This window comes from Nerophis lumbriciformis, linkage group LG02 (genome assembly GCF_033978685.3).
Source record: "Nerophis lumbriciformis linkage group LG02, RoL_Nlum_v2.1, whole genome shotgun sequence".
NCBI classification, from domain to species: domain Eukaryota; kingdom Metazoa; phylum Chordata; class Actinopteri; order Syngnathiformes; family Syngnathidae; genus Nerophis; species Nerophis lumbriciformis.
This window is the reverse complement of record NC_084549.2, coordinates 2,481,915-2,501,506: the sequence shown is the minus strand read 5'-3', so window position 1 is coordinate 2,501,506 and position 19,592 is coordinate 2,481,915. Positions and strand designations below refer to the sequence as shown.

General features: G+C 41.9%; 1 protein-coding gene across 2 annotated transcripts in view; it reads left to right on the top strand.

The window, feature by feature from the left end:
• Positions 1 to 2,939: 2,939 nt before the first annotated feature.
• The window catches only part of dis3 (DIS3 exosome endoribonuclease and 3'-5' exoribonuclease), a 31,922-nt gene continuing 15,269 nt past the window's right edge, over positions 2,940 to 19,592 (top strand). The window contains exons 1-18 of one of the 2 annotated variants that reach the window (XM_061927133.2): positions 2,940 to 3,460; positions 5,120 to 5,277; positions 5,341 to 5,531; positions 5,598 to 5,671; positions 5,743 to 5,910; positions 7,705 to 7,863; positions 10,287 to 10,400; positions 10,478 to 10,615; positions 10,679 to 10,825; positions 10,895 to 11,011; positions 12,251 to 12,352; positions 12,448 to 12,512; positions 12,594 to 12,678; positions 13,569 to 13,696; positions 13,756 to 13,842; positions 13,910 to 14,066; positions 18,913 to 19,127; positions 19,213 to 19,381. In XM_061927133.2, the coding sequence (XP_061783117.2) occupies positions 3,242 to 3,460; positions 5,120 to 5,277; positions 5,341 to 5,531; positions 5,598 to 5,671; positions 5,743 to 5,910; positions 7,705 to 7,863; positions 10,287 to 10,400; positions 10,478 to 10,615; positions 10,679 to 10,825; positions 10,895 to 11,011; positions 12,251 to 12,352; positions 12,448 to 12,512; positions 12,594 to 12,678; positions 13,569 to 13,696; positions 13,756 to 13,842; positions 13,910 to 14,066; positions 18,913 to 19,127; positions 19,213 to 19,381 (2,493 nt within the window). In that variant the 5' untranslated portion in view covers positions 2,940 to 3,241. Of the gene's footprint in view, positions 3,461 to 5,119; positions 5,278 to 5,340; positions 5,532 to 5,597; positions 5,672 to 5,742; positions 5,911 to 7,704; positions 7,864 to 10,286; positions 10,401 to 10,477; positions 10,616 to 10,678; positions 10,826 to 10,894; positions 11,012 to 12,250; positions 12,353 to 12,447; positions 12,513 to 12,593; positions 12,679 to 13,568; positions 13,697 to 13,755; positions 13,843 to 13,909; positions 14,067 to 18,912; positions 19,128 to 19,212; positions 19,382 to 19,592 lie in introns of those variants that run through there. The other variant, XM_061927217.2, reaches the window with a different exon arrangement.

The window sequence follows — 19,592 nt, the reverse complement described above, 5'->3', positions numbered from 1 at the left end:
TTCCAACCGGATGTAGCGTCTCCATACCGTTGCAATGTGGTCTTTCTCACAGCGTCCCCTGTGTGTAGGAAGCGTGTAGTGCAACCACTAGATAATAATAATAATAATAATACCTGGGATTTACAGGTAAAAGCCAGTAAATTAGAATATTTTGAAAAACTTGATTTATTTCAGTAATTGCATTCAAAAGGTGTAACTTGTACATTATATTTATTCATTGCACACAGACTGATGCATTCAAATGTTTATTTCATTTAATTTTGATGATTTGAAGTGGCAACAAATGAAAATCCAAAATTCCGTGTGTCACAAAATTAGAATATTGTGTAAGGCTAATACAAAAAAGGGATTTTTAGAAATGTTGGCCCACTGAAAAGTATGAAAATGAAAAATATGAGCATGTACAATACTCAATACTTGGTTGGAGCTCCTTTTGCCTCAATTACTGCGTTAATGCGGCGTGGCATGGAGTCGATGAGTTTCTGGCACTGCTCAGGTGTTATGAGAGCCCAGGTTGCTCTGATAGTGGCCTTCAACTCTTCTGCGTTTTTGGGTCTGGCATTCTGCATCTTCCTTTTCACAATACCCCACAGATTTTCTATGGGGCTAAGGTCAGGGGAGTTGGCGGGCCAATTTAGAACAGAAATACCATGGTCCGTAAACCAGGCACGGGTAGATTTTGCGCTGTGTGCAGGCGCCAAGTCCTGTTGGAACTTGAAATCTCCATCTCCATAGAGCAGGTCAGCAGCAGGAAGCATGAAGTGCTCTAAAACTTGCTGGTAGATGGCTGCGTTGACCCTGGATCTCAGGAAACAGAGTGGACCGACACCAGCAGATGACATGGCACCCCAAACCATCACTGATGGTGGAAACTTTACACTAGACTTCAGGCAACGTGGATCCTGTGCCTCTCCTGTCTTCCTCCAGACTCTGGGACCTCGATTTCCAAAGGAAATGCAAAATTTGCATGGTTGGGTGATGGTTTGGGGTGCCATGTCATCTGCTGAATTAGAATATTACTTAAGGCTAATACAAAAAAGGGATTTTTAGAAATGTTGGCCAACTGAAAAGTATGAAAATGAAAAATATGAGCATGTACAATACTCAATACTTGGTTGGAGCTCCTTTTGCCTCAATTACTGCGTTAATGCGGCGTGGCATGGAGTCGATGAGTTTCTGGCACTGCTCAGGTGTTATGAGAGCCCAGGTTGCTCTGATAGTGGCCTTCAACTCTTCTGCGTTTTTGGGTCTGGCATTCTGCATCTTCCTTTTCACAATACCCCACAGATTTTCTATGGGGCTAAGGTCAGGGCATTTGAAAGTCCTGGAGTGGCCTAACCAGTCTCCAGACCTCAACCCCATAGAAAATCTGTGGAGGGAGTTGAAAGTCCGTGTTGCTCGGCGACAGCCCCAAAACATCACTGCTCTCGAGAAGATCTGCATGGAGGAATGGGCCAAAATACCAGCTACTGTGTGTGCAAACCTGGTAAAGACCCATAGTAATCGTTTGACCTCTGTTATTGCCAACAAAGGTTATATTACAAAGTATTGAGTTGAATTTTTGTTATTGACCAAATACTTATTTTCCACCATAATTTACAAATAAATTCTTTAAAATTCCTACAATGTGAATTCCTGGATTTTTTTTTCACATTCTGTCTCTCACAGTTGAAGTGTACCTATGATGAAATATACAGACCTCTGTCATCATTTTAAGTGGGAGAACTTGCACAATTGGTGGCTGACTAAATACTTTTTTGCCTATACGGCCGGCCCGTGGCATAGGCCGTATAGGCAAATGCTAAGGGCGCCGTCCACCAGGGGGCGCCACGCCAGTGCCACAAATGTTGGAGAAAAAATAAATAAAATAAAAGTTGGTACTATTATTTCTAAATACAAAAAATAATCCCACGTTAATTAAAATGCAAAGTAAAGCCTATTTAATAGAAATATTATTTGTTACAACATTACGCCCCCCCCCCACCGGGGGGAACCCCCCGCACGGTGCGCCCCTCCCTTCCCGTATCATGACTCTTTTTGGACGTCACCACATCAAAAAATCAACACAAGATGTCAAAACGGCCAAAACTGCCCAGGGAAGAAAAAAGAGAAAAGAAGAGGAGGAGAAACGAGAAAAGACAGAGGTAGCAGGTAGGTAACGTTAGCCTACATGAAATTATTTGTCTGTTACAGAATGTGATAGTAACCTGGCTTTTTAGCATTAAGCTAATGTTACATGATTCGGCAATTGCTAATCTATAATCTGTTTTAACGTCGGGTTAATATTGTGGAGGGGGCTAAATTGTTATGGAAAATAATAATGTAACGTTAGGTAATTACAGTACTCCCACCTTACATTCCTCAGGGACATTTGTATTAGATCTTTTAAGCAGGTGTTTTTTGTTTACATTGTTGTTGCCTTCTGGTTAGCTAATGTTTGCCCTGCAGGTAATAGTCACTTTTCCACCCCTTTATATATTAGATATAGTTGTAAGTAAAAAAAAAAAGGTCAAAGACAAAGCTATTCGGTTTCTTGTGAGTATATACACTTCACTGCCGATGTGGGGGGGCGCCACCTAAAATCTTGCCTAGGGCGCCAGATTGGTTAGGGCCGGGCCTGTATATATATATATATATATATATATATATATATATATATATTGCATTCTATTTTAGTTACTTTGAATTTACAACCCCCTGGTGCTGTTTTGTACTGTTTTTGTACTTACTTTGATTATTATTTCTCAACTGTTTGTAAATGTTGAAATTTATAAATAAAGGTTTATTTAAAAAAAAGATGTCTGTGACGTCCATGCGTTAACTTGTACACAATGTATGCAGTATTACCTTTGAACGCAAGAGGCGCTGTGGGAAAAGCACACCCTCAGACGAAATCGACCAGGCAGCGGATGTCATCTTTGGCTTTGTTGTTGTCACTAAGCAAGATTTAGATGGCCGACTAAAACTAAACCCAAATACAAAGACAGATTCCTCATTAAAACGTCATATTTTTCGTGTGTTTTAAGGATTTTTGTATTGTCTCACGTACATGTGAGTTTAATTCCAACCGGAGAAATCAACTGCTATTTAGGAAACACCTCCACGACCTCCTCTAAGATCCCGGTATAGTTTTCGTCGGCCCGCTGAATGAGCGCCGCATGGGAACTAGAGTGTTGTGTTTCCAGTGAAAGGCGCCGCGTAAACACAACAACTTTGACTTTGTTCCATCATTTAAATCGTCATGTTGAAGTCCAAAACCTTCGTGAAGAAGACGCGCACCGGGAAAGTGATGAAAATAGTGCGCGAGCATTACCTGAGGGATGATATTTGGTGTGGAAGTGAGGTGTGCGGCGAGTGCGGGCAGGAGTCTGCTGTGCTGCGGAGACAAGCCAACATTGAGAGCAGCCTCTGCTCTTTTCCACATTATCTGCTGCCAGACACCAATGTAGTCCTGCATCAGGTAACAACACGGAGACGAAAGTAAGCCAAATTGGCTTTTTGATGAGCAAAATCATGGTATTTGTAAACTAACATCCCTGTGTAATCATCAGAGGTGGGTAGAGTAGCCAGAAATTGTACTCAAGTAAGAGTACTGTTACTTTAGAGATTTATTACTCAAGTAAAAGTAAGGAGTAGTCACCCAAATATTTACTTGAGTAAAAGTAAAAAGTATGTTGTGAAAAAACTACTCAAGTACTGAGTAACTGATGAGTAACATACACACACATATCATATATATATATATATATATATATATATACACACACACACACACACACACACATATATATATATATATATATATATATATATATATATATATATATATATATATATATATATACATATATATATATATATATATATATATATACATACAGGTAAAAGCCAGTAAATTAGAATATTTTGAAAAACTTGATTTATTTCAGTAATTGCATTCAAAAGGTGTAACTTGTACATTATATTTATTCATTGCACACGGACTGATGCATTCAAATGTTTATTTCATTTAATTTTGATGATTTGAAGTGGCAACAAATGAAAATCCAAAATTCCGTGTGTCACAAAATTAGAATATTACTTAAGGCTAATACAAAAAAGGGATTTTTAGAAATGTTGGCCAACTGAAAAGTATGACAATGAAAAATATGAGCATGTACAATACTCAATGCTTGGTTGGAGCTCCTTTTGCCTCAATTACTGCGTTAATGCGGCGTGGCATGGAGTCGATGAGTTTCTGGCACTGCTCAGGTGTTATGAGAGCCCAGGTTGCTCTGATAGTGGCCTTCAACTCTTCTGCGTTTTTGGGTCTGGCATTCTGCATCTTCCTTTTCACAATACCCCACAGATTTTCTATGGGGCTAAGGTCAGGGGAGTTGGCGGGCCAATTTAGAACAGAAATTCCATGGTCCATAAACCAGGCACGGGTAGATTTTGCGCTGTGTGCAGGCGCCAAGTCCTGTTGGAACTTGAAATCTCCATCTCCATAGAGCAGGTCAGCAGCAGGAAGCATGAAGTGCTCTAAAACTTGCTGGTAGACGGCTGCGTTGACCCTGGATCTCAGGAAACAGAGTGGACCGACACCAGCAGATGACATGGCACCCCAAACCATCACTGATGGTGGAAACTTTACACTAGACTTCAGGCAACGTGGATCCTGTGCCTCTCCTGTCTTCCTCCAGACTCTGGGACCTCGATTTCCAAAGGAAATGCAAAATTTGCATGGTTGGGTGATGGTTTGGGGTGCCATGCAAACCTTGAAATGTTTCTTGCCACCTTATGTTGTGTATTTTTTATATGAGATTTCCAGTTCATTTGATCATCTATTAATACTCCCAAAAACCTAGTTTATTTTACCCTTTCAATATCTACTCTGTCTATTTCTGTTTGTGTATGATGCTCTTTTCTACTGTTACCAAATAGCATTATTTGAGTTTTACTGAGATTCAAGGATAGTCTATTTTTGTCAAACCATCTTTTTAATTTGTTCATTTCTTCTGTTATTATTTGTATTAGCTTCTGAGTGTTCTCTCCTGAAAGTGTTGACACAACTCTTGTAATGGATCGTATTAGATGTGCAGTGGAGATTGAACTAATGCATTGTTTTGGTGTTCCACAGATTGATGTGCTGGAGGACCCTGTGATTCGCAACGTGATCATCCTCCAGACAGTACTACAGGAAGTACGCCACCGCAGTGCACCAATCTATAAACGCTTGAAGGACCTCATAAATGAAAAAGAAAGATACTTCTACACCTTTACCAATGAACACCACAGGTAAAACGGTGCGATCGGTCTCCTCCTGGATGATAGTTAACGTTGTTTTTATGGTTGATACAGAGAAACATTCATCGAGCGCGAACCGGGGGAGAGCGCCAATGACAGGAATGACCGGGCAATCCGCGTAGCGACCAAATGGTACACCCAGCACTTGAACAAGTCTGACGCCGATGGCCTTAATGTGGTACTCCTTACTAATGACCAGGGGAACAAGCAGAAGGCAGAAGAGAGCGGTCTGCTGGTGTACAAATGTAAGCTAGCCCCTTGATTTTGCATTAAAATGATGGAGTCTGGTAAAGCAGCGTTTGTTAACACAGTTGAGGAGTACGTCAAAGGCTTGATAGCAAATCCCGAGCTGTTGGATCTCCTGGCGTTGACAAACGATGACAAGGTGAATAACACATGTGCATTATAGTCCTATTAGAAGTCTTTATTCTGATTCCTCTCGTCGTCCTGCCCCAGAATGACATCACCAGCCGTAAAGTGCTATTCCCAGAGCACTTACCGCTATCCAGGATCCAGGCAGGCATCAAAAGCGGCTCCTTTATCCAAGGGACCTTCAAGGCCAGCAGGGAAAACTACCTGGAGGCCTCAGTCTTTATCCAAAAAGATGACGAAGACAGCACTGAGGTATGCCGTTTTTAGGGTTGAACACAATTAAGGCTGCAGCTAACGATTATTTTTCTATCGATTAATCTATAGATTATTTTTTTCGATTAATCGGTTAATCTATAGATTATTTTTTTTTTCGATTAATCGGTTAATCTATAGATTATTTTTTCGATTAATCTGTAGATTATTTTTCCTTTTACCGATTTTTTTTTAAATTTAAAATGAAGATGAAAAAATAAATGTTGGCCAGTTTTTTCAAAAGGCATGACTTTTGTTTACAAAAAAAAAAAGTATGGCCACTCAGTCAACATTGACAACAACATGACAAAATATTCTGTAACAATGTAAACATTTAAAACTTTTAACACAATTAAAAGTAGCTTATTTGCTTTTTAATGTGCAAATATAAAAGTAAACATCCAGTGCAAATCTTAATATTATGCAATAGTATAAGCATTTTTAAAGTAAAAGTATTGCTTATTTTGCTTTAAAATGTGCAAAAATAAAGATAAACATCCAATACAAAAAGGTGCAAAACGAAATATTCTGTAACAGTGTAAACATTTCAACTAAAGTAAAAGTATTGCTTATTTTGCTTAATAACACAACAATGATAGTATGATTAAAGTGAAAGTTAATTGTTGGTTTGTACATAGTATATATGTAACTGTTAATGTTGTAAAAGGTATTTGCACAACTAATTAACGTTAGCGTCTTCGTAAACACTGAACAGGCACGCCAAACGCGCCTCTCAGAGCGAAACAGTGTTTTAGTTTATGAATTTACAACGCAGATACAAATGACACATTCATGTTTTTGTGTAATGATGACAACGTATACTCACGCGGACGATTGACTAGTTGATGGTGATGGCAAGAACGCTGTCGGGTGTTTTCTTTTCAAATGTTCGTTCATAGGACGGCGTGGCGCAGTGGGAGAATGGCCGTGCGCGACCCGAGGGTCCCTGGTTCAATCCCCACCTAGTACCAACCTCGTCATGTCCGTTGTGTCCTGAGCAAGACACTTCACCCTTGCTCCTGATGGGTGCTGGTTAGCGCCTTGCATGGCAGCTCCCTCCATCAGTGTGTGAATGTGTGTGTGAATGGGTAAATGTGGACGTAGTGTCAAAGCGCTTTGAGTACCTTGAAGGTAGAAAAGCGCTATACAAGTACAACCCATTTATTTATCATTTATAGCCGTTGTGCTGCTATGATAGGCCATTCCCGCTCGACACAGTGTGCATACAACAACTGTCAAGTGTTTTGCTTTTTTCGCTGTGCTTATCCCACACTTGAAGGGATGTACCAATGCTGAATGTGGCTTCTGGATTTCACTCAAAAGACCAGACCGTAGTTACTTTTTCCTTTTATTTTCCTTTAGTTTGCAACAGTTTTTCCAACGAAGAAACAGCTTTTTTTTTTCTTCTTTAGTCTTTTTAGCAGTCTTTAGCAGTGTTAGTAGACTTAAGTAGACTTTAGTTTCTTTAGCTGTCTTTAGTAGCCTTTAGTAGCCTTTAGCTTCTTTAGTAGCCTTTAGCTTCTTTAGTAGGTGAAAAACCTTTAAGGACAAAACACCACAAGAGGAACATTCTGTAAAAAATCAATCAATTATCAATCCCATAATTTACAAATATTAATTAGGCTATCAAACTCTTAACCATTAAACAAGTGCAAGAAAATGGACACATCTTTTCCCTTTAAGTTAAAACAGATTTGACGTTTACGTAACCGATGACGTCGACGCGTCGTTTCAGCCTTAAACACAATCTGGGGAAAGATTTTCTTTGCACACCTTGAAACATTGTGGTTGCAGGTCCTCATCCAGGGTCTGCAGAACCTCAATAGAGCCGTGCATAAAGATGTGGTGGCTGTGGAGCTGTTGCCTTGCAGCCAGTGGGTGGCGCCCTCTTCTGTTGTGCTGCAGGACGTGGGCTCTGCCAAGGATGACGACGATGAAGAAGAGGAGGAAGCTGTGAGTCTAAATACACTAGAGCAGTGTTTATCAACCTTTTTTTGAGCCAAAGCACATTTTTTTCATTGAAAAAATGCGGCAGCACACCACCAACAGAAAACATTAAAAAATAAAACTCAGGAGCCAATATTGACAGTAAAAAGTTGTCACAATTGTTGGATATGACTTTAAAGCATAACCAAGCATGCATCACTATAGCTCTTGTCTCAAAGTAGGTGTACTGTCATGACCTGTCACATCACGCCCTGACTTATTTGGACTTTTTTTTGCTGTTTTCCTGTGTGTAGTGTTTTAGTTCTCGTCTTGCGCTCCTATTTTAGTGGCTTTTCTTCTTTTGTTGGTATTTTCCTTTAGCAGTTTCGTGTCTTCCTTGAATGCTATTCCCCGCACATGCTTTGTTTTAGCAATCAAGACTACCGTATTTTTCGGAGGATAAGTCGCACCGGCCGAAAATGCATAATAAAGAAGGAAAAAAACATATATAAGTCGCATTTTTGGGGGAAATGTATTTGATAAAAGCCAACACCAAGAATAGACATTTGAAAGGCAATTTAAAATAAATAAAGGCTGAATAAGTGTACGTTATATGAGGCATAAATAACCAACTGGTTTGTTAACGTAACATATTATGGTAAGAGTCATTCAAATAACTATAACATATAGAACATGCTATACGTTTACCAAACAATCTGTCACTCCTAATCGCTAAATCCCATGAAATCTTATACGTCTAGTCTCTTACGTGAATGAGCTAAATAATATTATTTGATATTTTACGCTAATGTGTTAATCATTTCACACATAAGTCGCGACTGAGTATAAGTCGCACCCCCGGCCAAGCTATGAAAAAAACTGCGACCTATAGTCCGAAAAATACGGTATTTAAGTTGTCTTTATCCTTCTTTATGTGGACATTGTTGATTGTCATGTCATGTATGGATGTACTTTGTGGACGCTGTCTGTGCTCCACACGCTGTAAGTCTTTGCTGTCGTCCAGCATTCTGTTTTTGTTTACTTTGCAGCCAGTTCAGTTTTAGTTTCGCTTTGCAATGCCTTCCCTAAGCTTTAAGGCCTTTTCTTAGGTGCACTCACCTTTTGTTTATTTTTGGTTTAAGCATTAGTTACCTTTTTACCTGCACACTGCCTCCCGCTGTTGTCTGCATATTGTGATCACGACAAACCATGTTCCCGACATCTACAAAGCGATTAGCTACCTTTTGCCACCTACTCATATGGAAGAGTATCACATGGTTACTCTGCCGAGCTCTAGACAGCACCGACACTCAACTACAGATTATAATTACTGGTTTGCAAAAAATATTTTGAACCCATGTACCGTATTTTCCGCACCATAAGCCGCCCTGGGTTATAAGCCGCGCCTTCAATGAACGGCATATTTCAAAACTTTGTCCACCTATAAGCCGCCCCGTGTTGTAAGCCGCATCTAACTGTGCTAAAGGAATGTCAAAAAAACAGTCAAATAGGTCAGTCAAACTTTAATAATATATTAAAACCAGCGTGATGTGGGCGCGCATGGAGTCGTATATCAACATGGACGGAGCTGCGTGAAAAAAGCCACCCGGCCTCTTCGCGTAAACTTAAACTTACCTTAACCACTCGCTCATCTTTTCTTCATCCATCCCTTCGAGTTAGCTTTTATGATGACGCCGGCTGGAAAGGTCTCTTTTGGCAAGGTCTTCCTTTTGAATATCACCATGGGTGGAAGTTTCTGGCCATTAGCATGGCAAGCTAGAACCACAGTGAAGGATGACTTCTCATTCCCTGTGGTGCGAATATTCACCGTACGTGCTCCCGTTGTATCCACAGTGCGGTTCACAGGAATATCAGTTGCTGTGAAATAGTAATCCGTGTGCGGATGGAGAGATTGCGTCTTTTCATGAACCGGATCCCTGTCGCTTAGTAGGAGACATTTTGTGGTCTTTACAGATGTAAACACACAAAGGAAATGAAACGTACGGTAATATCCGCGCGCTTTTTCTTCTTCTACGCGGGCGGGTGGTTGCTTACAGTAGAAGAAGAAGCGCTTCCTGTTCTATGGGGGCGGGTGCTTACCTTGGCGGTTGCTTGCGTAGAAGAAGAAGCGCTTCCTGTTCTACCGGGAAAAAAGATGGCGGCTGTTTACCGTAGTTGCGAGATCGAAACTTTATGAAAATGAATCGTAATATTAATCCATATATAAAGCGCACCGGGTTATAAGGCGCACTGTCAGCTTTTGAGAAAATTTGTGGTTTTTAGGTGCGCCTTATAGTGCGGAAAATACGGTAGGTGAAATGACATCATCTCCCACAGCACACCAGACTGTAGATTGAAAAACACTGCACTAGAGAAGCAGTGTGGTGATGGACATATCTATAAAGTAAAGCTGCAGAAATACTAAATGCAAATATGAAATGTGTGAACAGCTGGGAAGTTCAGAAGATGTGGTCGACAAGAAGCTCACGGGCAAAATAGTGGGCATCATCAAGAGGAGTTGGAGACCCTTCTGTGGCATGCTCAATGTCTCCCAAATTAAAGAGGTAATGCTCCACAGATCTCAAAGGCTACAGTATCTCTAGGTCGTTATTGATGTGATGTTCTGTTCCCTTCCATCCAGTCCACACGCCACATTTTCACACCAGCAGACCGCCGCGTTCCACGTATTCGCATCGTAACACGCCAGTCGTCCACGTTGGCAGGCCAGAGGATCCTGGTGGCCATCGACGGCTGGCCCAAAGACTCCAGATATCCAAACGTGAGCTCCGTTTCTCCCTCTTTGATCGTGGACAATGGGTTAACACCTCTATCCTTTCATCAGGGTCACTTTGTCCGTAGCCTGGGCCCCGCCGGGGAGAAGGACACAGAGGAGGAAGTCCTCCTGCTGGAGCACGATGTTCCTCATCAGGCCTTCTCTAAAGCCGTGCTCAGTTTTCTCCCCAAAATGCCGTGGTGCATCAAACCGGAGGTACCTTCTTCCCAGAGGAGTTCACCTGGGGGAGAAGTGAAGTTTACAAGGGTCTTTGTCTGCCTACAGGACATGGTGGTGAGGGAGGACTTGAGACATCTGACCGTGTGCAGCGTGGATCCTCCAGGATGTACAGACATTGATGATGCTCTGCACTGCAGAGAGCTGGGCAATGGAAACTTTGAGGTACACACCTTTTGTAGATGTTGTAATTATATCTGGGACGTTGGAAGCAGTAGATATTTCTAAAACGTGAAAATTAATTATATATAACAACGTTCGAGAAAGTAGCTCGTTTGACTACCTCAGGGGTCGGCAACCCGCGGCTCCGTAGCCGCATGCGGCTTTTTGATCACTCTGATGCGGCTCAGCAGCTTACTTGCTGAACCCCCCAATTTTCCCGTGAGACTCCCGGATTTCAGTGCCTCTCGCAGAAAACTCCCGGGATTAATATTCACCAATTTACACCCTTATGGTTATAATAAGGGCGTGCCATGATGGTACAACATTTGGCACTCAGCACAATATGTATTGATAGCGTGCCTGCCCAATACTTGTTATACAATATACATCTTCTGCTTGCACACGTACGTGACAGCAAGGCATACTTGGTCAACAGCCACACAGGTTACACTGACGGTAGTCATATAAAACAACTTTAACACTCTTACTATTAATGCGCCACACTTTGAACCAAAACCAAACAAGAATGACAAACACATTTCGGGAGAACATCTGCACCTTAACACAACATAAACAACACCCAGAATCCCATGCAGCCCTGACTCTTCCGGGCTACATTATACACCCCTGCTACCAAACCCCGCCCCCACCCCACGCCTGCTCCCTCACACATCAACCCCCCCCCTCTGTGCGTCGGTTGAGGTGGGCGGGGTTTGGTAGCGCGTATATATATATATATATATATATATATATATACATATATATATATATATATATATATATATATATATATATATATATATATATATATATATATATATATATATATATATACATATACATATATATATACATATATATACATATACATACATATGCATATATATATATATATATATATATATACATATATATATATATATATACATATATATATATATATATATATACATATACATATATATATATATATACATATATATATATATATACATATACATACATATGCATATATATATATATATATATACATATACATATATATATATATATATACATATATATATACATATACATATATATATACATATACATATATATATACATACATATATATATATATATATACATATATATATATATATATATATATATATATATATATATATATATATATATATATATATATATATAGTTACCTTACTGTGGTTGATGGCATATGTAATGTGTTGTGTTCTGTAGGTGGGAGTCCATATCGCAGATGTCAGTCACTTCATCAGACCTGGAAACGCTCTGGACAAAGAAGCCGCCTGCCGAGGAACAACCGTTTACCTCTGTGGCAAGGTGTCACAAAACCTTTACTGCGCTAAATATTTACAGACTATGAAGAAGGTTTATATCTGAATATTAAATGGCTGGTCATGCATGTGTCCCAACAGAGGATTGATATGGTTCCTGAGCTGCTGAGCTCCAATCTTTGTTCCCTGCGCTCCGACGTGGAGAGGTGAGGACCACATATACTCACACTATGCCCTTCAATATTCCACGCTGTAATATTTACCTTTATATCCTGCCATTTTGCAAGGCTGGCTTTCTCGTGCATCTGGGAGATAAACCAAGAGGCGCAAATTGTTAAAACACGCTTCACAAAAAGCGTCATCAACTCAAAGGTATGCAACGCATATTTTTCAAAGAAATGAAATTCCCTCTAGAGCAGGGGTGTCAAACTCATTTGAGCTCAATGGAAATCACCGTACGTGCTCCCGTTGTATCCACAGTGCGGTTCACAGGAATATCAGTTGCTGTGAAATAGTAATCCGTGTGCGGATGGAGAGATTGCGTCTTTTCATGAACCGGATACCTGTCGCTTAGTAGGAGCCATTTTGTGGTCTTTACAGATGTAAACACACAAAGGAAATGAAACGGTAATATCCGCGCGCTTTTTCTTCTTCTACGCGGGCGGGTGGTTGCTTACAGTAGAAGAAGAAGCGCTTCCTGTTCTACCGGGAAAATAGATGGCGGCTGTTTACCAAAGTTGCGAGACCGAAACTTTATGAAAATGAATCTTAATATTTATCCATATATAAAGCGCACCGGGTTATAAGGCGCACTGTCAGCTTTTGAGAAAATGTGTGGTTTTTAGGTGCGCCTTATAGTGCGGAAAATACGGTACATCAATTTGCCTGAAATAAAAAAAAAATCCTCATTTTAACTATAAATAATTTTTGGACCGACTTCAACTATTTGATACTGAAAAATACAATTAAATAAACTCAATGAGGAATTCAAATTGATCAGCAACATTAACTTTGGAACTCTATCTAAAAAACACTTTAACCTATAAAACAAAAATGAGTAAAACATCCATCCATCCATTTTCTACTGCTTGTCCCTCTCTGGGTTGCGGAGTGGTGGTTTGGCTGGAGCCTATCCCAGGTGAACTCAGCGGAAGGCAAGTCACAATTTGTGCTTTTTTTATCCGCCACAGGGTTGTGTATAAGCGACAATGTGTTTGTACGTCTTACACAACAATTCTTTGTGACATTCTGGTTGATGGCAGGCGTCTCTGACCTACGCGGAGGCTCAGATGAGGATCGACGACACCAGCAAGAACGACGACGTCACCAAGAGTCTGCGCGGCCTCAACAAGCTCGCCAAAATCCTCAAAAAAGGGAGGATAGAGAAAGGGTGAGGTGGCGACTGTTGGCGCACACAAACGGACTAACAGCCGACTGTGTGTTCTTCAGGGCGCTGACGCTGTCCTCCCTGGAGGTCCGCTTCCACATGGACAGTGAAACCCACGACCCCATTGAGCTCCAGACCAAAGAGCTCATGTAAGAAGACATGTAAAAAATCTTTCTTCTTGCCCATGTATAAATGAGGGCATCTCTGGGTTGTCAGGGAGACCAACTCCATGGTGGAAGAGTTCATGTTGCTGGCCAACATTTCAGTCGCCCAGAAGATCTACGACGAGTTCGCAGATTGCGCCTTGCTGAGGAAGCATCCAGCACCACCGCCGTCCAACTATGACATCCTCCTCAAAGCTGCCAAGTCCAAGGTAAACAATGTGGCAGCTATATACAGGTAAAAGCCAGTAAATTAGAATATTTTGAAAAACTTGATTTATTTCAGTAATTGCATTCAAAAGGTGTAACTTGTACATTATATTTATTCATTGCACACAGACTGATGCATTCAAATGTTTATTTCATTTAATTTTGATGATTTGAAGTGGCAACAAATGAAAATCCAAAATTCCGTGTGTCACAAAATTAGAATATTATTTAAGGCTAATACAAAAAAGGGATTTTTAGAAATGTTGGCCAACTGAAAAGTATGAAAATGAAAAATATGAGCATGTACAATACTCAATACTTGGTTGGAGCTCCTTTTGCCTCAATTACTGCGTTAATGCGGCGTGGCATGGAGTCGATGAGTTTCTGGCACTGCTCAGGTGTTATGAGAGCCCAGGTTGCTCTGATAGTGGCCTTCAACTCTTCTGCGTTTTTGGGTCTGGCATTCTGCATCTTCCTTTTCACAATACCCCACAGATTTTCTATGGGGCTAAGGTCAGGGGAGTTGGCGGGCCAATTTAGAACAGAAATACCATGGTCCGTAAACCAGGCACGGGTAGATTTTGCGCTGTGTGCAGGCGCCAAGTCCTGTTGGAACTTGAAATCTCCATCTCCATAGAGCAGGTCAGCAGCAGGAAGCATGAAGTGCTCTAAAACTTGCTGGTAGACGGCTGCGTTGACCCTGGATCTCAGGAAACAGAGTGGACCGACACCAGCTGGACTGCTGCTGAGTGGTCCAAAGTCATGTTTTCTGACGAAAGCAAATTTTGCATTTCCTTTGGAAATCGAGGTCCCAGAGTCTGGAGGAAGACAGGAGAGGCACAGGATCCACGTTGCCTGAAGTCTAGTGTAAAGTTTCCACCATCAGTGATGATTTGGAGTGCCATGTCATCTGCTGGTGTCGGTCCACTCTGTTTCCTGAGATCCAGGGTCAACGCAGCCGTCTACCAGCAAGTTTTAGAGCACTTCATGCTTCCTGCTGCTGACCTGCTCTATGGAGATGGAGATTTCAAGTTCCAACAGGACTTGGCGCCTGCACACAGCGCAAAATCTACCCGTGCCTGGTTTACGGACCATGGTATTTCTGTTCTAAATTGGCCCGCCAACTCCCCTGACCTTAGCCCCATAGAAAATCTGTGGGGTATTGTGAAAAGGAAGATGCAGAATGCCAGACCCAAAAACGCAGAAGAGTTGAAGGCCACTATCAGAGCAACCTGGGCTCTCATAACACCTGAGCAGTGCCAGAAACTCATCGACTCCATGCCACGCCGCATTAACGCAGTAATTGAGGCAAAAGGAGCTCCAACCAAGTATTGAGTATTGTACATGCTCATATTTTTCATTTTCATACTTTTCAGTTGGCCAACATTTCTAAAAATCCCTTTTTTGTATTAGCCTTAAGTAATATTCTAATTTTGTGACACACGGAATTTTGGATTTTCATTTGTTGCCACTTCAAATCATCAAAATTAAATGAAATAAACATTTGAATGCATCAGTCTGTGTGCAATGAATAAATATAATGTACAAGTTACACCTTTTGAATGCAATTACTGAAATAAATCAAGTTTTTCAAAATATTCTAATTTACTGGCTTTTACCTGTATGCTGTTGAGATTTATTCATCTATACCAGGGGTCGGCAACCCGCGGCTCTAGAGCCGCATGCGGCTCTTTAGCGCCGCCCTAGTGGCTCTCTGGAGCTTTTTCACAAATTTATGAAAAATGGAAAAAGTTGAGGAGGAAAAAATTTTTTTTTTGTTTTAATATGGTTTCTGTAGAAGGACAAACATGACACAAACCTCCCTAATTGTTATAAAGCATACTGTTTATATTAAACATGCTTCACTGATTCGAGTATTTGGCGAGCGCCGTTTTGTCCTACTAATTTTGGCGGTCCTTGAACTCACCTTAGTTTGTTTACATGTATATCTTTCTGCGACTTTCTAGGACGTGTTTTATGCCACTTCTTTTTCTGTCTCATGTTGTCCACCAAACTTTTAACGTTGTGCATGAATCCACGACGGTGAGTTTTGTTGATGTTATTGACTTGTGTGGAGTGCTAATCAGACATATTTGGTCACTGCATGACTGCGAGCTAATCGATGCTAACATGCTATTTAGGCTAGATATTGCGTCATTATGCCTCATTTGTAGCTATATTTGAGGTTATTTAGTTTCCTTTAAGTCATATTAATTCAAATTATATCTCATGACACATTATCTGTATGTAATATGACTTTTAATTTTTTGCATTTCCAGACAGATTTGTTTTTGTATTTTTGGTCCAATAAGGCTCTTTCAACATTTTGGGTTGCCGACCCCTGATCTATACTATTAAGAATATTTTATTGATGCTAGCAAATATCACCAAAGATGCTATAATGTGGCACTCGTCTTTCCTGCACAACAACAACAACAAAGCTTTTAGTTTCTGTTGTGAAAACGGACAAAGAAAATACGGTGGATTGTACCAACAATCACAATATTTATTACTTTGACTTAACATGATGTTAGTTTATTTGCACAAGCAGGTCTTCTACTTATATTTAGGCATAGCAACCACAAAAGAACCAACTAATGCGATCTCTTGTCCTTTCTTTAAGTTTAGTTCTGCTCTCAAACACTGCTAATATACTAGCGAAAAACAAAGTTTCTCATATCAAATGTTCAAACAAACATTTTACAAAGTGATCACTGCAGACACGAGCATGGTGCGATTGTATTCCACAAGATCACGAATGTGATATTTTTAAGAGCCGTTTTTCTCCTGACTTTATTACCTTTATGATCCACTTCTTTCAGGACTCTCTTTATCGCTCTATTTGAATGAATAATAGATGATCCAAAAACATTTTTTTCTGCTCAGTCTCTACACTCGCTTGTTTCAATGCTACGCTCAAGCTGCTTGAAAAAAATTAGACGTGACTTCAAATGCCACCCAGCAATAGTTAATCATTTTACTTAAATGTATTTAAAATACATATGCTTTTTTAAATTTTATTTTTTAAATGAATCTTTATGTAGGATTGAGGAGGTCTACATAAAGATTAATTTCTCTGCAACATCGCGTGGACATCGGGGGCGGTACCTCTGGATTGGCAGACCGGGGTGGTGGTTCCTCTCTTTAAGAAGGGGAACCGGAGGGTGTGTTCCAACTATCGTGGGATCACACTCCTCAGCCTTCCCAGTAAGGTCTATTCAGGTGTACTGGAGAGGAGGCTACGCCGGATGGTCGAACCTCGGATTCAGGAGGAACAGTGTGGTTTTCGTCCTGGTCGTGGAACTGTGGACCAGCTCTATACTCTCGGCAGGGTCCTTGAGGGTGCATGGGAGTTTGCCCAACCAGTCTACATGTGCTTTGTGGACTTGGAGAAGGCATTCGACCGTGTACCCCGGGAAGTCCTGTGGGGAGTGCTCAGAGAGTATGGGGTAACGGATTGTCTTATTGTGGCAGTCCGCTCCCTGTATAATCAGTGTCAGAGCTTAGTCCGCATTGCCGGCAGTAAGTCGGACACGTTTCCAGTGAGGGTTGGACTCCGCCAAGGCTGCCCTTTGTCACCGATTCTGTTCATAACCTTTATGGACAGAATTTCTAGGCGCAGTCAGGGCGTTGAGGGGATCTGGTTTGGTGGCTGCAGGATTAGGTCTCTGCTATTTGCAGATGATGTGGTCCTGATGGCTTCCTCCGGCCAAGATCTTCAGCTCTCGCTGGATCGGTTCGCAGCCGAGTGTGAAGCGACTGGGATGGGAATCAGCACCTCCAAGTCCGAGTCCATGGTTCTCTCCCGGAAAAGGGTGGAGTGCCATCTCCGGGTTGGGGAGGAGATCTTGCCCCAAGTGGAGGAGTTCAAGTACCTCGGAGTCTTGTTCACGAGTGGGGGAAGAGTGGATGGTGAGATCGACAGGCGGATCGGTGCGGCGTCTTCAGTAATGCGGACGCTGTATCGATCCGTTGTGGTGAAGAAGGAGCTGAGCCGGAAAGCAAAGCTCTCGATTTATCGGTCGATCTACGTTCCCATCCTCACCTATGGTCATGAGCTTTGGGTCATGACCGAAAGGACAAGATCACGGGTACAAGCGGCCGAAATGAGTTTCCTCCGCCGAGTGGCGGGTCTCTCCCTTAGAGATAGGGTGAGAAGCTCTGCCATCCGGGGGGAGCTCAAAGTAAAGCCGCTGCTCCTCCACATGGAGAGGAGCCAGATGAGGTGGTTCGGGCATCTGGTCAGGATGCCACCCGAGCGCCTCCCTAGGAAGGTGTTTCGGGCGGGCACGTCCGACCGGTAGGAGGCCGCGGGGAAGACCCAGGACACGCTGGGAAGACTATCTCTCCCGGCTGGCCTGGGAACGCCTCGGGATCCCCCGGGGAGGAGCTGGACGAAGTGGCTGGGGAGAGGGAAGTCTGGGCTTCCCTGCTTAAGCTGCTGCCCCCGCGACCCGACCTCGGATAAGCGGAAGAAGATGGATGGATGGATCTTTATGTATTGTTGATTTTAAATGAATTGTATTTTCCATTGTATTTATTGCTGCCATTATTCTCACAATTGGATTTATTAATTAATGTTATTATAAATATTTTATAATGTTTTTTTTAGATGATGTTAATTTCAGTGTGGATGCCTCAAAGATGTTTTTCCTCGGTTTTCAGTCCCTCGTTATTGTCAATAATGCTGCATGTGTTGCAACTCGCCTGTGCATGAAAAGTGCTTTATTAGCAACGTTTGATTGATTGACTTCACTATATTACTTATTTCTAATACTTAGTAGTCTCAATGGTGTGCTGAGTAAGACTATTTCAGTGTGAGGTTGAGAGTTGCTTGTTTGATGTCAGGCGGTGCACATCCATACGGACTCAGCCAAGGCGCTGGCCGACTCGCTGGAATTAGCCAAAGTGGACGACTTCCCGTACTTCAACACGCTCCTGCGCATCCTGGCCACTCGCTGCATGATGCAGGCGGTCTACTTCTCCTCGGGCATGGACCGGGACTTTCACCACTACGGTCTGGCGTCGCCGATCTACACACACTTCACCTCGCCCATCAGGAGGTTTGAACGCTGACACTGTGACCGCACGCAACATTTTCTTAGCTCCCCCTCTCCCAGCCTTCCACATTTCTCTCCTCCCGTGCAGGTATGCTGATATTATCGTACACCGCCTGCTGGCCGTGGCCATCGGCGCCGATTGCACCTACCCGGATTTGACCGACAAGCATAAACAGTCGGCCCTGTGCAACAATCTCAACTACAGACACAAGATGTCCCAGTATGCTCAGAGGGCGTCCGTGGCCTTCCACACACAGGTGAGCATCAGGTGATGCTAGGATATCACAACATACCGTAGAGCAGGCCTGGGCAATTATTTAGACTCCGTGGGCCAAATTAAGAGGAAAGAAATGTGTCCAGGGTTCGGTATATCTGATTTTTAGGAGCACTGATACAAAACCTCATAACAATGTCTGATTGAATGCTAACCATTTTATGACAGGCAGCCCTAAAAACAGAATGGAATTA